The sequence below is a fragment of the Danio aesculapii genome, chromosome 21 (assembly GCF_903798145.1).
Source record: "Danio aesculapii chromosome 21, fDanAes4.1, whole genome shotgun sequence".
NCBI classification, from domain to species: Eukaryota; Metazoa; Chordata; class Actinopteri; order Cypriniformes; family Danionidae; genus Danio; species Danio aesculapii.
The window spans coordinates 3567144-3584586 of NC_079455.1; the positions used below are offsets into that span (position 1 = coordinate 3567144).

The 17443-nt window shown below is 34.4% G+C and overlaps 1 protein-coding gene across 1 annotated transcript in view; it reads left to right on the forward strand.

Moving 5' to 3' along the window:
* stk10 (serine/threonine kinase 10) overlaps window positions 1-17443 on the forward strand; it is a 106870-nt gene that overhangs the window by 83560 nt on the left and 5867 nt on the right. Inside the window, exons 10-15 of the mRNA XM_056445826.1 lie at window positions 4420-4541; window positions 10236-10359; window positions 10970-11149; window positions 12951-13043; window positions 15318-15447; window positions 15903-16027. Of these exons, the coding sequence (XP_056301801.1) occupies window positions 4420-4541; window positions 10236-10359; window positions 10970-11149; window positions 12951-13043; window positions 15318-15447; window positions 15903-16027 (774 nt within the window). The remainder of the gene's footprint in view (window positions 1-4419; window positions 4542-10235; window positions 10360-10969; window positions 11150-12950; window positions 13044-15317; window positions 15448-15902; window positions 16028-17443) is intronic.

Sequence of the window (17443 nt, forward strand, 5' to 3'; positions counted from 1 at the left end):
CTCTCTCTCTCTCTCTCTCTCTCTCTCTCTCTCTTTTATTTCTTCTTTCTTGTTTCAGAGTTGCAAGTCATTTAGACAATCATTATGTAAAATGTAGGATCTATTTTCATGCTTCTGACAAAAATATAATACATAAACCCCTGTGGAAATCAAAGAGTTTTCCCATCATTCTTCAGTATAGAAGAAAGAAGCTCAAACATGTTTAAGACAAGTGGAGGATGAGGAAATGATGACAGAATTTTCAATTTGGAGTGAACTATCCCTTTAAATAGACACTAGTTCATCAGTCACTAGTAACTAAATCTGTTCAACTTTTTGGCATTTACTTTAAAGCAGATCTTTTTATTTTGATACCATTATTTATTATACAGGGTTTCCACGGGGTCTTAAAAAGACTAATATTTAAAAATCTAAATTTTAGGCCTTAAAAAGTCTTAAATTGGCTGTTCTAGGTCTTAAATATTTTTTGCACAGGTCTTATTTCTCCGATGTCCATGTAACCCTACACCTAATGCTCATTTAAATTTTTTTGCTGTTGCTGCTTGGATTTCGTGGGGTTGTAGTTCTTTATTTCAAATGTCCAAATGTACATGTAATTAGCGGTATTAAAACTACAAATGAGACCAACATGTAGTAGCCAATCAGCTTTCTGTTATTGAACTCATGCGAACGTAACATCATTGCGGTGTTTGCGGAGGCTCGCTTTGGGTGTGCGTGACATGATTTCGGATGGCGGAGCTCACAACATTTTTGGAGACTTTGCCGCGTTTGATTTGAGTTGAGTATGAAACACTTTGAAGAGATTTTGTCTGAAACAGGTACGACTGTACAGACATCTTTATGATCCGTCCATGTGTGATCATAGGGAGAACCAGATAACCAATAATTCTTGGCTAGAAAGTGCAGCAGCCGTGGGAAAGGAGGAACGTTTTTGTAAAAGTTTGGAAAAACCTGAGGGATAAGTTTGTTAAAACATAAAAGAGGCCACGCAAAAGTGGAGACCCAGGTGGTTTTAATATTACAGAATATTATGTTTTCCATAATTTCATATGTTTTACGCTGATGTATATATTACAGTTTTGAATTTAAAACTATTTCATAGTTACAAACTAAAATTAAGTATCAAATTCTGTCTTTGATAACTGGAAAGGAATATATGAACCTATCAGTTTACAAGATACTGATGCCCAATTTCTAGGCTTTATTGGTGATAATGGTCAGGAATGTTGGACTATTATTGCCTGTTTAGCTTAAGCAGAGGACACAAACTAGCCAGACAGTAATGTGTGAATTGTGGAGTGGGCAAAATAAAAAAAAGATCAGTATTTTTAGTATTAGTACTTTTTTTTGCTTTTATTCTTGCCATAATAAAAATATATAATTGTAGAGCAACTCATGTTCTGTAGTCATTGATATTTAACGTTAATAGATAGAACTGTCAGATATATGAACAAAAGCAAGTGATGCATTAAAGTTTGATTTAAAACTCTTGAACGGTTATAAAAATCATTATAATCATTATAATAAATTATAAAAATAATTAAAAAACAATTAAGTTTCAAAATCTTCAATGATATTAATGATGTGACATAATTCCGGAAACTATCTACTTCTCTGTTTATCCATCTGACTTTACTGTCTGTTTCTTTTGATCGCCCCCTGTAGTTTAAAAGAATATCTCAATGGCGAACGCGTCAAATATAAAAGCCTCGTCTGTTTCGTGAGCTGCGCGATGCGGCGCCAGGCGAAAGTATAAATCAGCCTTAAGACGTTTGTTTGTTTGTTTGTTTGTTTGTTTGTTTTTTCTGTAGTTCAATAATGCATGTAACCTGTCTTTAGTACTGTCAATTTGAATACATTTATTTTACCACTAATTTTGAGATGTTGCATTTTCTCTTTATGTGTATGCGTGATATTGTGATATAGCTCTTAAATATAATGCTTAATGGTCTTAAAAAGGTCTTAAAAGTCTTAAATTTGACATTATGAAATCTGTAGAAACCCTGTTATAATAGTAGTTGTTTATTAGAAGTTATTATATTAATCTTTAGTATCTTTTTAACCCATTATTAGATATTAGGGGTGTGACTATATACTTAAGTCACGGTTCGGTACGTACCTCAGTTTTTAGGGTCACAGTTTCTCTCAACTGGTGTCCCGTTGATAGTGATGGGAGTGTGTTCTCTTTTCTCTCTCCTGAAAACCCCCACCAGCTCCTTGGTTTTGCTGATGTTAAGTAAGAGGGGGGTTTTTCTGACACCATTGCGTCAGAGTGTGCACCTCATCTCTGTAGGCCGTCTCATCATTATCGGTGATTAGGCCCTCCATCGTTGTGTCATCAGTTTAACGATGACATTGGAGCTGTGTCTGGATGTACAGTCGGGGAGTTTTAGGAGTTTCTGTCAAAATAATTTCAAGTTTAATATGCAGTGCAGGCATCCCGGCGGCTCAGTGGTTAGTACTGTCACCTCACAGCAAGAAGGTCTCTGGTTTGAGTCCCGGCATTTCAGTGTGGAGTCTGCATGTTCTTCCCGTGTTCACATGGGTTTCCTCCAGGTGCCCTAGTTTCCCCCACAGTCCAAACACATGCGCTACTAAATAAATTGAACTAAATTGGCCGTAGTGTATGAGTGTGTGTGTGTGTGTGTGTGTGTGTGTGTGTGTGTGTGTGTGTGTGTGTGTGTGTGTGTGTGTGTGTATGAGTGTGTATGTACACAGTCTACATTGTAAAAGCACTATAGAAATAAAGATGAATTGAATATGGGTGTTTCCCTGTACTGGGTTGTGGTTTGAAGGGCATCCACTGCGTAAAACATATGCTGGAATAGTTGGTGGTTCATTCCGCTGTGGCGACCTCCTAAGCTGAAGGAAAATGAATGAATAATTATGCAGTGCTACCTCAGTGTCAGTTCCAAAGCAGTGGACCAATCAGAAGAACTCTGAGACGGGCAAGTGTTGCAAACTTCTGTTTACAGTAGCAAGTTGGAATACAGTTTTATCTGATGACAACACGGCAGAGGAGCTTTTAAATAAACATTCCTGAATGCTGTATTCAGTGTTTTTAAACACAGACGTGTGGGAACTGCCCAATGTTATTCAGATGTACAGTTGAAGTCAGAATTATTAGCCCCCTTTGATATTTTTTCTTCTTTTTTTAAATATTTCCCAAATGATGATTAACAGAGCAAGGAAATTTTCACAGTATGTCTGATAATATTTTTTCTTCTGGAGAAAGTCTTATTGTCTTATTTGTCTTATATTTTAATATTTTAAAAACCATTTTAAGGTCAATATTATTAGCCCCTTTAAGCTATATATATTTTTGATATTCTACAGAACAAACCATCATTATACAATAACTTGCCTAATTACCCTAACCTGCCTAGTTAACCTAATTAACCTAGTTAAGCCTTTAAATGTCAATTTAAGCTGTATAGAAGTGTCTTAAAAAAGATCTAGTCAAATATTATTTCCTGTCATCATGACAAAGATAAAATAAATCAGTTATTAGAAATGAGTTATTAAAACTATTATGTTTAGAAATGTGTTGGAACAAATCTTCTCTTCGTTAAACAGAAATTGGGGAAAAAAACAACAGGAGGGCTAATACTTAAGGAGGGTTAATAATTCTGACTTGAACTGAACCATTGCCAGTTGTGCAGTGCTGTTACCGATTTACCTATCTGGGGACTATTTTCAGGCACTGCATAATATCATTGTGCCTGCTGCAGTCATGATACGGCAACAAAGATTTCTTGATATTTATGCCAGAATGAGAGTATAGTTCCTAGACAAATCCACCTCACAAGCGTCAAGCTTTAAATAAGAATATATTATTTTACTATTAACCATGATGGAAACCAAACTAATTCACGGATGTGCATTAAAAAAGGTCATGTGATTTTGTTAGAATAGATCATGTGATGATAAAAAAAATGTATGAATGGCTAAACCAGCAGGCTGAGCATTCTGTAGAAACATCTGAAATGTTGATTTTGGTCATTCTCAAATGCCTTAACTGTTTCAGTATTAGTGTTGTTATATTATTAATTACCTCCAGAACTGTCAAGAACATCTGTGCTCCGCGTCTCACACCTTCACCGTGCATTGCATGTCGGCATTGTCTTCTGAGGCAATTTAATTTATTAGTAATTTAATAGTAATAGTAATTTAATGAATGAAGAAAACGTTCACAGAACTTCTCCTACCACCGCAAATTCTGTTTTACTGTTGATATTTGGCTCCAGCTAATCAGGAAGTGACGATTATGTTCTCTTTGACTCGTTGGATTGAAACGCTTCATTCGCACATCTTTTATGCGATATTCCAGTTTTGTGCATACGTTTAATTCGCATCTTTAGATGGAAACAGTCTGTTTTCTTATTTTCTTTCAATAACCATGTGTTGTTTTTCCACCAGGACTCCAAGAAGACATTGAAGCGCACCCGTAAGTTCTTGGTGGATGGTGTTGAAGTGAGCGTCACCACTTCCAAAATCATCACCGACGATGAGAAGAAAGACGAGGAGATGAGGTTTCTCAGGCAAGTTCCTCCAAACTATCATACTTTCACCAAGATCTCTCAAGGCGGGGGGAATACAACTCATTTTCCACTAGCATCTCTACTGAGCAAACAGACTATTTTAGGTCTCAAGACCTTGTCCTTTCAGAACGAGACATTAATACTCAGGGGAATCTTTGTGTAGTCAGATGAAAGCGGGCTGCTTTTAAAGGACAAATCGAGAGCTTGGATCACATTTAAAGGGATAGTTCATCCAAAAATTAACGTTTTCCGTTAATTTACTCACCTACAGGCCATGTAAGATGGAGGTGACTTCTTTAGGTGACATTAAGGTGACATTAAAGGTCTCATGTAATTAAAATAAAGTTTTTTTTAGATGTTAGTATCAGTATTGTTAGTTTTTAGGATATCTATAATCTAATGTTCCTCTAAAACACTGACAAAATGCACATTTAGGAGATATTAAATTGATATAAACATGTAAAGCTTGTAGTCTTTACTTCTGCCTAAATGAATCAACGTTTTTATTCACGTCACCGCATACTTCAGGTTCATCAAATCTCCTGACCAATCAAATGCTCTCTAGTATCTGACATGCCCCGCCTTCTTCAAGACACTTCTGATTTGATGCACTTGAGCTCAACCACTCTCACTGGCAGAGCTGTGATAAAGCAAAATGCTATTGGCTGTTTTTTTAAAAAGGGAGAGGAGCTACACTGTCCAACCCTCTCATTTTTTTTAGTTATGATTAGGCCCACACAGAATCTGCACGTACAGGTTTCCGCAGATTTTTAGCCCATCATTGATTCTGTTTTTGGCCGTCATTGATTTACTTGTGTAAATGTGTGTAAATTTATATTTATTCAGTTTTTAAATTAATTACAGTGATATTATTGACTAATATGAAAATGTTCATATGATTTATTCACAATACAGTTTGTACAGTAATGTTTTCTGTCTTTTAGTAGAGAGATATTATATGAGAGACTTGCTTTGTTTACCAAATAAAGTGGATCTAATTGGATCTGCATTGTAAACATTAAATAAAAGTTAAAAAGCTATCACCTTTTAGTTCATATATAAAAGTTTTAGTAATGATACTCTCAAAATCAATCCGCATACATCTGCAGATTTTTAACTAAACTAATACAGCAAAAAATATCTGCAGATTCTGTCTGGCCCTAGTTATGATTACGCCAAACATTGAATAAAAATGCACATTTCAAAGCACTTCACGAGAGCTTTAAAGAAGATTTTGAGCTGAATCTGTGGTTCTTAGTGATTCATATAATAGCAGTGAAGGGTGATGGGTTTTTATATTTACATCAAGACATGAAATAGGCATATATACGGCTATATGAAGAGAGAATGAGGAGTAGGGCAAATGTGCGTTTCATGTCAAATACGAAAGTGAAAGCATGCTGAAATATTACCGAGTGCTGTTTATCCGTTTAGACAATTAGACCAAACTGCAGTCTTGGTTTATCTGTTATTTCTCTCTTTAATGTAAAGCCTATAATGCATAATTCTAGCCAACAGCTATGTATGAGAAAGTTTTACCTCTTATTTATACTTGGTGATGATGTCTGTGGCTGTCACCATTCACAATTAAAGCACAGCTTTTCGCTTATAATGTCTTATTGCTCATTTCCATAAATTAAAATAATAAATAATAATAAATGACAGCTGAACGGGACTCATAAACAGTGGAACTCTGACCCATGTGAGGAGAGTTTGCTCATACGTAGGCCCACACGGAATCTGTGCATGAATTCTGCAGATTTTTAGCCCATCATTGATTCTGTTTATTGTGTAAATGTGTGTAAATTCATATTTTTTCAGTTTTTAAATTAATTTCAGAATCAGAAAGAGCTTTATTGCCAGGTATGTTCACACATACTAGGAATTTGTTTTGGTGACAGAGCTTCTACAGTGCAACAGGATTACAGAGACAGGACAAAAAACAGATAATAAATATATTTAAAAAAATAGAAGTAAGTAGTGAGTGCAAATATTATAATAATAATAATAATAATAATAATAATAATAATAATAATAATAAAATAATAATTCAGTAATATTATTGACTAATATGAAAATATTTATATGATTTATTTACAATAAAGTTTGAAAAGTAATATTTTGTGTCTTATTATAAGAGACTTGCTTTGTTTACCAAATAAAGTGGATCTAATTGGATTTGCATTGTAAACATTAAATACAAGTTAAAAAGCTATTACTTTCCCAAAATCATTCCGCATACATCTGCAGATTTTTAGCAAAACTCTGTGCAGAAATGGCAAAAATGTCCGCAGATTACGTCTGGCCCTACTTATACGTGAAACTTTGCAGTGTGAAAGCGAACCGCACCAAGTACAACAAGCAACATTGTAACAAATTTAATCACTGTTTCAGAACAAAACAATCAATGTACAGGTGTGAAAGCATCCTAAAAATAAACTCATACAAATGAGTCTGAATCAATAGCCATGGCTCCTGATGACACAATGAGGTCGTGGGAAGAAGCAAATGATCAGTCCGTGCAAGAAATTGAACATTATTTACAATATAAATTATAACGTCTAGTTCAAATTAGCATCGTTAAAAAAAAATAAGTTAAAACCTGTTTAACATATTAAAATAAGTTCAAGTAACATAAGAAAATAGGAGAAACGTCACATCTTGGATGACCTGTGTGAGAGAATGAACAGGGAATCTGTTTAAGCCGTTTATCTGTTTAACTATCCCTTTAAACAGATAAATTCATCCTCTGTGCTCTTGAGAACTTTTCAGACTAGTCTTTTTCTCTTGAAGCACCTCAGCTGGTGGTAGCAGATAACAAACTGAGTGTTTCTCACCACAAACGCACGCGCGCACACACACACACACACACACGCACACACACACAGTCTAAACCTGCAAAGAAAAACACTTCTGCCATCTAGTGGTGATGGAAGTTCTTGCACTGACCCAAGAGAGCAGTTTCCATTCAGTCAAAGTATAAAAAAAGGGTCCCTGTCATATTTCCCTTAAATAATTTAACCTGTCATGTCAGTCAATTAATAAACAGAATAAATAAATGAATATGTTTAATGAAATCTACTTGACTTCTAATGCTGAATGCTGAATTTCATTAAATTTGTTTTGTTCTTCTGGTTTCGTGATGAAATATGACTTGGGACGTGTTCTTGACAGTTTTGAAATTTCCCCCCCTCATGAAATATCTTTGTGGAACATTCCTCTGGTGTTTGGCTGTCAGCGAAGTCCTGTAATGAATGAGGCGGGGGCGTTTTTTTCCCATGATTCCTCAGTAATGCTCTCTGTGGGCCGAGACAGTGGAAGAACTGCTGCATTCTGGACATTCTTTGGTTGGCGGGATATTTCACGTTCTGCTTAAAGCGACAGTCCACACAAAAAACTTCAATCGTCTCACTTATTCAAACAAGTACATACAGTACTAAAGTATGTACTTACCATAGTTGTTACATACTGTAAGCAATAACCAGGGCCAGACAAAATCTTTTTTGTGCGATTTCTGCACAGAATATAGTAAAATAAAAGAAATCTGCAGAATTATTTTCAGAGTATACTAACTAAAAGTGTAACACATGAAATAAAAATATAACTTTAGCAATATATTGAAGATTTACAATGCAATGCGATCTCTCTGCAGTTGTTATAAATGTTGGATTAATCTACACGTTCAAAAAAAGTTATTAATCCGCAGGTCAGGAGTGTCCATACGGATCACGGATCAGTCGTGATCTGTTAAACCCCTCATTTATATAAGTATATAAATACACTCAATAAGTAGGTACTATCCCTTAACCTACCTCTGAAATTAACCTTATCCTATGTCATCATCATATCCAAACCCAATGCTTTTACGCAAGTAATAAAATAAAGTACAACTAAATGTAAGACATGTAAGGCAAAAGAAGATATTTTGAAGAGGTTTACTTCTCAAACCATTTGCTTCTCATTGGCCTCCATTAAATGGAACCAATATGTAAACATTTGAGGCCAGCTTCCAGCCTCCTGAGGCCAGCTTCCAGCCTCCGCCGCTGAGACTGCAGCTCTGCACAAGACGTTTGGCCAGCGGAGAAATTAAAATGGTCGTGCCCAACTGAGCCTGGTTTCTCTCAAGGTTTTTTTTCTTCACTTCCACCTTTAGTGAAGTTTTTTTCCTCTCCGCTGTCGCCACTGGCTTGCATGGTTTGGGATCTGTAGAGCTGCGCATCGTTGGATTTGCTCTTCAATATTTGGACTCTCAGTAGTGATTATTAAACCACACTGAACTGAGCTAAACTGAACTGAACTTAAACACTACAAACTGAACTACACTGTTCCTATTTACTATGATCGTTTATGTGAAGCTGCTTTGACACAATCTACATTGTATAAGCGCTATACAAATAAAGGTGAATTGAATTGAATTCCTATTGAAAAATTAAAAACATGGCAAAATATCCTCTTTTTTTATTCTGTTCAAGAAAAAAGTCTTTAGTGGAATTTAGTGGAAACTTAGAATTATTAAGTGGCCTTAACTACTGTGTACTTGCATTCAAAAATATATGCAATGCAATTATTGTGTTCGTATTGTATTGCACAAGGCTGATGGTGCTATTGAGCAGTAATTTGGGTAAGGTTAGAGAGAGATTTGGTGATACGGGCAGGTTTGGTGTAAGGGATGGGAAAACAGTGTAATTATAAATGTAAAATACTGACATGCAGGTATTTTGAAATATACAGTTGAAGTCAGAATTATTACTTAATTATAACAATTAATTATTAGGTAAGTTACTGTATAACGATGGTTTGTTTTGTAGACTATCAAAAAATATATATAGCTTAAAGGGGCTAATAATATTGACCTTAAAATTGTGTTTAAAAAAATAAAAACTGCTTTTATTCTAGCCGAAATAAAACAAATAAGACTTTCTCCAGAAGAAAAAATATTATCAGACATACTGTGAAAATTTCCTTGCTCTGTTAAACATCATTTGGGAAATATTAAAAAAATTAAAAGGGGGGCTAATAATTCTGACTTTAACTGTATGTACAATGTAAAAACTGATAATTCTTAGGAAATAATATTCAGATTTGATGCAAAAAAATCATTATTATTATTATTATAGGTAAATTTCTTTAAAAAAAAAAAAGTTATGTCCTTTTTTAGATGCAAACAAAGTCTCTGTCCCTAGAGTGTGTGTGAAACTTAAAAAAAAAAAATACCCCACAGATAAACTCTCTGAAATGGACCCTTTTAGGCTTTGATCCTAATTGTGGTGTTTAGGTGACTGTCGCTTTAAATTCAAATGAGATTGTGCTCTTTTCAAAAGAGGGCGGAGCTGCAATTGCCTATGCATTAGCATAGTGGCAGATTCACAAACAAGAATAGTGTCCTATGCTAATGAGGGAGAGATGGTCACTAGTGGGCGGGGCTTCCCCCTCTGATGACACGTACAAAGGGAGAATGTCAGTCAAAGTGTTTCTGCAGACTGTTTTTATTAAAAGTGATTGTAATCAGTGTTTACCATTAGCAGCTGGTTATATTCACACACTGCTGACGCACAACTGTGTTTAAACCCCTTATAAAAGTGATTTTCACATTATAGGTCCCCTATAATGGTGATCGGTAGTATACATAGCAGTTTTTGCATTGTAAAATACTGAAGTGGTATTTGATCGCTGAGTTGTGATTGGTGTGCGCAGGCGTCAGGAGCTTCGGGATCTGCGTCTCCTGCAGAAAGAGCAGCATCGCTCGCTGACGGTGCTTAACATGAAGCTGAAGGAGCAGCGCGAGCAGATGCAGCGCAGGTTTGACCAGGAGATGAACGTGAGTGTGTTTAGAGCTCCAGCACACACAGCTGACCTCTAATCCTTTCTCCTGTTCCTTATTATCTATTATTACTTATAATTCCTTTCTATGAAGACATTTTTTTTATATTAATATATAAATAATATTATTATTATATAATAAGGCACTTATTGCCTTAATTAGATTATTTTAATAATTTGATAACTGATGTCCATGTAAAGTAGTCATTGTTACTCTTAGATAATAATAATAATAATAATAATAATAATAATAATAATGGTATTATTATTATATAAAAATTATTTTTAGTAGTACTATAATAATAATAATAATAATAATAATAATAATAATAATAATAATAATAATAATAATAATGGTATTATTATTATATAAAAATTATTTTTAGTAGTACTATTATAGTAATAATAATAGTAATAAATAATAATGATGACGAAATTGTTATTATTAATTTAATTTTTTAATATAACAATTATTATTAGTAGTATAATAACTACTAATAATAACATTGTGTATTTTCTGAAAGATCTTATGAGAGCAAAACAGCAGTGATTATTTTGTGAAACGTTAATAAATAGCACTGATGTATTTGGTTTATTACTGCTCACAGGCCAAGAAGAAATACTACGACACGGAGCTGGAGACCCTGGAGAAACAGCAGAAGCAGACCATCGAGAGGATGGAGATGGAGCACAGCGTAGGACTGAGAGAAGAGGGAAAGCGCATCCGTGTGGAGCAGGAAAAAGCTTACATCAAGTTCCTGGACCAGATGAAACAAAAGAAGAAAGAGGCAAGAGAACGAGTCTATACATGAAATGCACTCTTGTTGTTGCTGATGTTAAAGGAACAGTGCATTTATTTGGAAATGAGCTCATATTGTAACTCTACTAGAGTTTAAAAGTTGAGTTTTATAGTTTTTTTTGTAAACACTTTTAGCTTAGCTTAGCATACATCATTGAATCGGATTAGACCATTAGCTTCACAAAAACATTGAGCAATTTTTCTGTTAAAGTTTGACTCTGTAGTTACTTCATGATACGACATGTCAGCCTAGAAAACAGGCATTAAGTAGAAAAATTATCGAAACAAGGAATGCTAATGGTCTAATCCAATCTAATGATTTATGCTAAGCTAAGCTAAAAGCATGAAAAACAAAAATGGTAAAACTCAATAGTTGAACTCTAAGGAGTGGTAAAATTTGCCAAAATCTTTGGAAAATACACTGATTTTACAACTCCCCTAGAGTTAAAAAGTTGAGATTTATCATTTTTCTTAAGAAGGAGCACTTTAAACTTAGCTTAGCATAGATTATTCAGTGGGATTAGACCATTAGCATCTCACAACAACAAAAAACTTCATGTTACAGCATATCAGCCTAGAAAATCATTTTCATTTTCAACTACAGACGAGTCATGCATTAAATACGAAAATAATCAAAACACTTTTTATTTTATTTTTGAGCGAGATGCTAACGGTCTAATCCGATTCAATTATTTATGCTAAGCTAAGCTAAAAGTGCTCCTGCCAGACCTGCAGATCAGCTGAATGGATTCTAATATGGTAAAATTCAACTGTTTACCTCTAGAGGAGTGGTAAAATGAGCTCATTTGCCAAAAAAGTGATGTGTCCTTTTAATAAATACTCATTAAGCATTTATAGATAATATGTAAATTAATATATAATAAGTAAACCGTATTAATAAGTATATTATTTATAAGGTAATAAGTAAATCATTCCAGTATAAGCATGAAATTAATCAACATGTTAATATAAATGTAAACAATATCCTATAACTATAAAACTATAATTCTAATCATTATGATTAACTGTGGCAAAATATTGAATAGAAAATTACATTTAATGTGGTAGGAGAAGCCATCGTGGGCCTTTTTTCTGTTCTGGCGCTAATAATAATAGAGTAATAATGATAATACTGAACCACTGTGATGACAGACTTTGGCTGAGGGATTTAACAATGAGCAAAACAACATTTCAGATGTTTTATAATGTGCTGGAAACACTGGTTTGTCCATTTATCATGCTTATTTTTATCATCACATGATTTGTTAAAACAAAATAAACAAGCCTTTTTGATGCGCATGCTGGAATTTATTCAATAAATGTGTTTTCATTGTAGTTTATTTGCATTTTTTGATACTGGATCAAAAGTTGATCCTACTCAGTTGTGAGTATAGGTTTTTTATGTACATTTTTAAAATGTGTGTGCATCTTGTTGTTTACATCAGTTTTTCCCAACCCTGTTCCTGAAGGCACACCAACAGTCCACATTTTCAACCTCTCCCTAATCAAACACACCTGAATCATCTTATCATAACATCAGAAGAGACTCCAAAACCTGAAGTTAATGAGTCAGATAACGGAAACATCCAAAATATGTACTGTTGGTGTGCCTCCAGGAACAGGGTTGGGAAACACTGGTTTACATGATGCATTTTTTATGCGATATTCCAAGATGCACATAAAATAGACAGATGGAAACAGCTATTTATATCATTTCAAATGGAAACTGAAATCAATTCTTTTAATACATATATTGCAGATTGTTAAGTTGCATCTTTGTTTTGTCTCAGGTCAAACAAGAAGTTGAGAAGATGCCCAGGAATCAGAGGAAGGACACTTTGAAGATGAAAATGAGCAACTTTCAACTGATGAAGTCAGACGAGGTCAGTTGAACAAAAATCGCTGCTTGATGAAGTAACAGATATCTCCACTTTTGGGACTTTACAGTAGACAACATACACTGAATTATCTTTTCCTTCAAATCACATTCAAAAATTGCGTTAGTTATTGTGACACAAGTATCGTATCAGTATCGTATCGTGGAGATGTCCCCACAATACAACATTTTTTTGTTTTTAATTTTTTAAATTTCGTTTTTAAATTGTGAAATCAGTATATAAACTGGTCATTTTGCTAGCACACATTGTTAATCTTTAGCTGATCAATGAATCCATGTAAACTAAACCATTGGAAAAAAATGCTTGTTTTAATAATCTTTAATCAAAGACCATTTGCTCCAATGGTCAGAGTGTTGGTCCTTCTCTGAGGATTTCAGTTTGACGCTTCAGCCACAATATTCTTTTTTTTAATTACCACTTGACTATTAATCATAAAACACATTAAAACAAACCAACAAACATTGCCAATTTTATCAATGCTAAAGAAAAACAAAATAAGTTATATTTATATATATATATTGGGGAAAATAAGTATTGAACGCATGTTTTTTTTCTGGTGGTAATTATATTTCTAAAGGAGCTGTTGACATGGAATTGAACCAAATTTTGGTAAAACCCAAACAATACAAACATTAAAAAAACAAAACAAAAAATCTGAAAAATTAGTTGTGTGTAATAGCAATGAAATGACACAAGGAGAAAGTGCTGAACTACTGAAATGTATTTAATACGACAGCTTAGACGCCTCTCATATGGAGAATGAAGTCACATGTATTGCTCAGGTGTGAGTTTTTCACAGACTTCAACAGAGTGTCAAAGTCTTGATGCTTCTGTGGCTCTCCTCAGTCAAATCTGATTTTTATTTTGTATTTTCTATTGGATTCGGATCAGGTGATTGGCTGGACCATTCTACTGCTTGATTTTCTTTCTCTGAAAGCTTTTGAGAGTTTTGTTGGCTGTTTTGTCCACCTTGATTTTATCTTCATCCTTCTGCTAATGTAGACGTTGGACTGAAGCAGCTAATATTTATTTACATTTACATTTAGTCATTTAGCAGACGCTTTTATCCAAAGCGACTTACAAATGAGGACAAGGAAGCAATTTACACAACTATAAGAGCAGCAGTGAACAAGTGCTATAGACAAGTTTCAGGTGTGTAAAGTCTAAGAAGCAAAGCATTAGTAATGTTTGTTTTTTTTTTGAGAGAGAGAGAGAGAGTACAGTTAGTTAGTTATTTAGACTAAGGAAGGGCAGAGGGTTGCTGAAGAACCACTGAGAGATTTCAGCTGCTGTCTGGGCTTTCACTGCCTTTCCGCACCTCCCTTTCTTTGGTTGTTACCAACATCTGGGGAAAATTTCAAGTCAGCAGCAGCCCCTTTAGAAATATGTTTTCTGAGAAAAACGGTGACGTGTTCAATACTTATTTTCCTGTTATTCATAATTCATAAAATAATTGTAATAAATAAATAATAGTCATAATAATTGATAATAATGAGGTGTAGGAGTTCAGGTATCTTGGGGTTTTGTTCAGGAGTGAGGAAAGGATGGTGCGTGAGATTGACAGGCGGATTGGTGCAGCAGCAGCAGCAGTAATGCAGTCGATGTAACGGTCTGTTGTGGTATAGAAGGAGCTGAGCCAAAAGGCCAAGCTCTCGATTTACCAGTCAATCTACGTTCCTACTCTCACCTATGGCCATGAGCTTTGGGTCATGACCAAAAGGACAAGATCTCGGATACAAGCGGCTGAAATGACTGTCCTTAACAGGGTGGCAGGGCACACTCTTTTAGATAGGGTGAGGAGCTCTGACACCCGCTGCTCCTCCACATCGAGAGAAGTCAGCTGAGGTGGCTCAGGCATCTGTTTCGGATGCCTCCTGGAGGCCTACCTAGGGAGGTGTTCCAGGCATCTCCCACCGGGAGATCCAGGACACGCTGGAGGGACTATGTCTCTCGGCTGGCCTGGGAACGCCTCGAGATCCCCCCCAGAGAAGCTGGAGGAAGTGTCTGGGGAGAGGGAAGTCTGGGGTTCTCTCCTAAGACTGCTGCCCCCGTGACCCAGCCCCGGTACAAAATGAATGAATAAACAAAATAAAAAATATCAATAAAAATAAATTAATTAAATTATGAGCTGCAATATTCTTTACCACGCCGCACTTATCATTAATTTGCAATGAGGGAATGCCAGTTGCGTCACGTATCAGACATGATTATTACTGGAAAACATCACCCTTTATCATTTACGTTTTTCTCTTTGTACAGGAGCAGAAGTTCATTGCAGATCAGAAGGAATACCTGGATGTGACTCTCAAGAGCATCATTTCTAAAAACAAGCATGAAATCTCAGAGACCGAGCGCCAGTGTCTGCTCAAAAAACAGAATCTTGTCAGAGGTACAACTGTGTCCATACAGAAACACACTGCAGATGGATGCACATTTCAATCATATTTTCCAAACAGCAGATTTTATGAAGGTTCACCTAATAGTTATGATTGTTCACCCAGATATGGTAGATCACCCAAAAACTGTAAACAGTCATCATTTACTCTCCTTTCACTTTCACAAACCCGTTTGAGTTTCTTTCCACTGTTGAGCACAAAGGAAGATACTGGAGGAAAAAGCCATTGACCTCACTAGTATTTTTGTTCACACTATGGATGTAGCTAGCTGCTCATTTCCAGCATTCTTCAGAATATCTTGCTTTGTGCTTAACAGAGAAAACCCATAAACGTTTAGCACCACTTAAAATAAATGAGGATTTTTCAAATGTTTTTGGTCGTGGCTTTAATGGAAGTTTGGTTTGCATGTGTAGGGTTTTTCATAGAGTGTGTGTTTTTGATTTGACAGAGCGAGAGGCGACAATCTGGGACATGGAGGAGAAGAACCTGCATGAGCGACACCAGCTCCTCAAACAGCAGCTGAAGGACCAGTACTTCCTGCAGAGACACCAGCTCCTCAAGAAACACGACAAGGTCTGAACACATACACACACACACACACACGCATGTTTGTTTTTGTGAAAAGTGGGTACATTACATAGGTTTCCATTTATTTTATACTGTCCAAACCGTATATTGTATTGCCCTAACCCCACCCTACTCCTAAACCCAACCGTCACAGGATACCGTGCACAGCGTTACTCTCTGAAATAAACTCATTGTGTGTGATTTAGAAGCTTTTTGAGAAATTAGGACGTCAGCACTGTCCTTATATTTCACCTCGTTTTTGTAATACTTGTCATGCCCATGTCATTGTACAGATTTGTGTCCTGACATGTCACAAAAACACGTACACACACACACAATCGTTCCTGTATCACGATGGGGACTCTCATAGACTTGATGCTGTTTTTAGTATTGACCTTATTCGTCACGTACAAGCGGGAGGCCGCCATTTGAATCTTTTTGGCTGGAGACTTCCGCTCTTATTGACTCCCAACACAACTTTGAGAATAGATTAACTGCGATTTTATTTATTTATTTTTATTTTATTTATTTTTTATTAATAGTATTTTTTTTTATTTAATTAAATTTTTTTTATTTTTTTATTATTATTATTACATTTTTTTATTAATATTATTATTATTTTTTATTTAATAAAATTTTGTTATTTTTTTATTATTATTATTTTATTTTTTTTATTAATATTATTATTTTTTTATTTAATTAATTTTTTAAATTGTTATTATTATTTTATTTGTTTTAATTAATATTATTATTTTTTTATTAAATTTTTTATTATTATTATTATTATTAATTTTTTTATTAATATTATAATTTTTTTATTTAATTACATTTTTAAATTTTTTTATTATTATTAATTTTTTAAAATTAATATTATTATTTTTTTATTTGATTAAATTTTAATTTTTTTTAAATTATTATTTTATTTTTTTATTTTATTTTTTTTTATCGCCCGATAACGATCCACCACTAATTAATATACAAGGCAAAATGACAGTTAACTGAAATGAATGCAAGTTTAGACTGACATTACTGCTGATGAATAAAAAAATTAATAAATTCAAACAACTACAGTTAACTAAAAACAAAATATCCTAATTCTGATCTTAATTAAACTTTATCTAAAAGGTCAACCAATAAAACTTGTGCATAACAAAATAAAAAATAAAATTAAAATCAAAACAAACAAAATGGAGAATTAGAGCCAATTTAATAAACTTTAGAATGGTTACATTCCTTATCATATTTCTGTCAGATTTGAGCTATTCACTGGTAAAACTTTCACTTAATAAATACATAATAATTGGTAAAACTCTTATTGTTATTGAAAAATGAAAAAGCATTTCTTAATGTCAGGAACAGCTTTTTTTCTGTTCTATTTTCTCTGTTTTAAAAGCAAACTTGATGCAGGCGTCAGACTGGTGT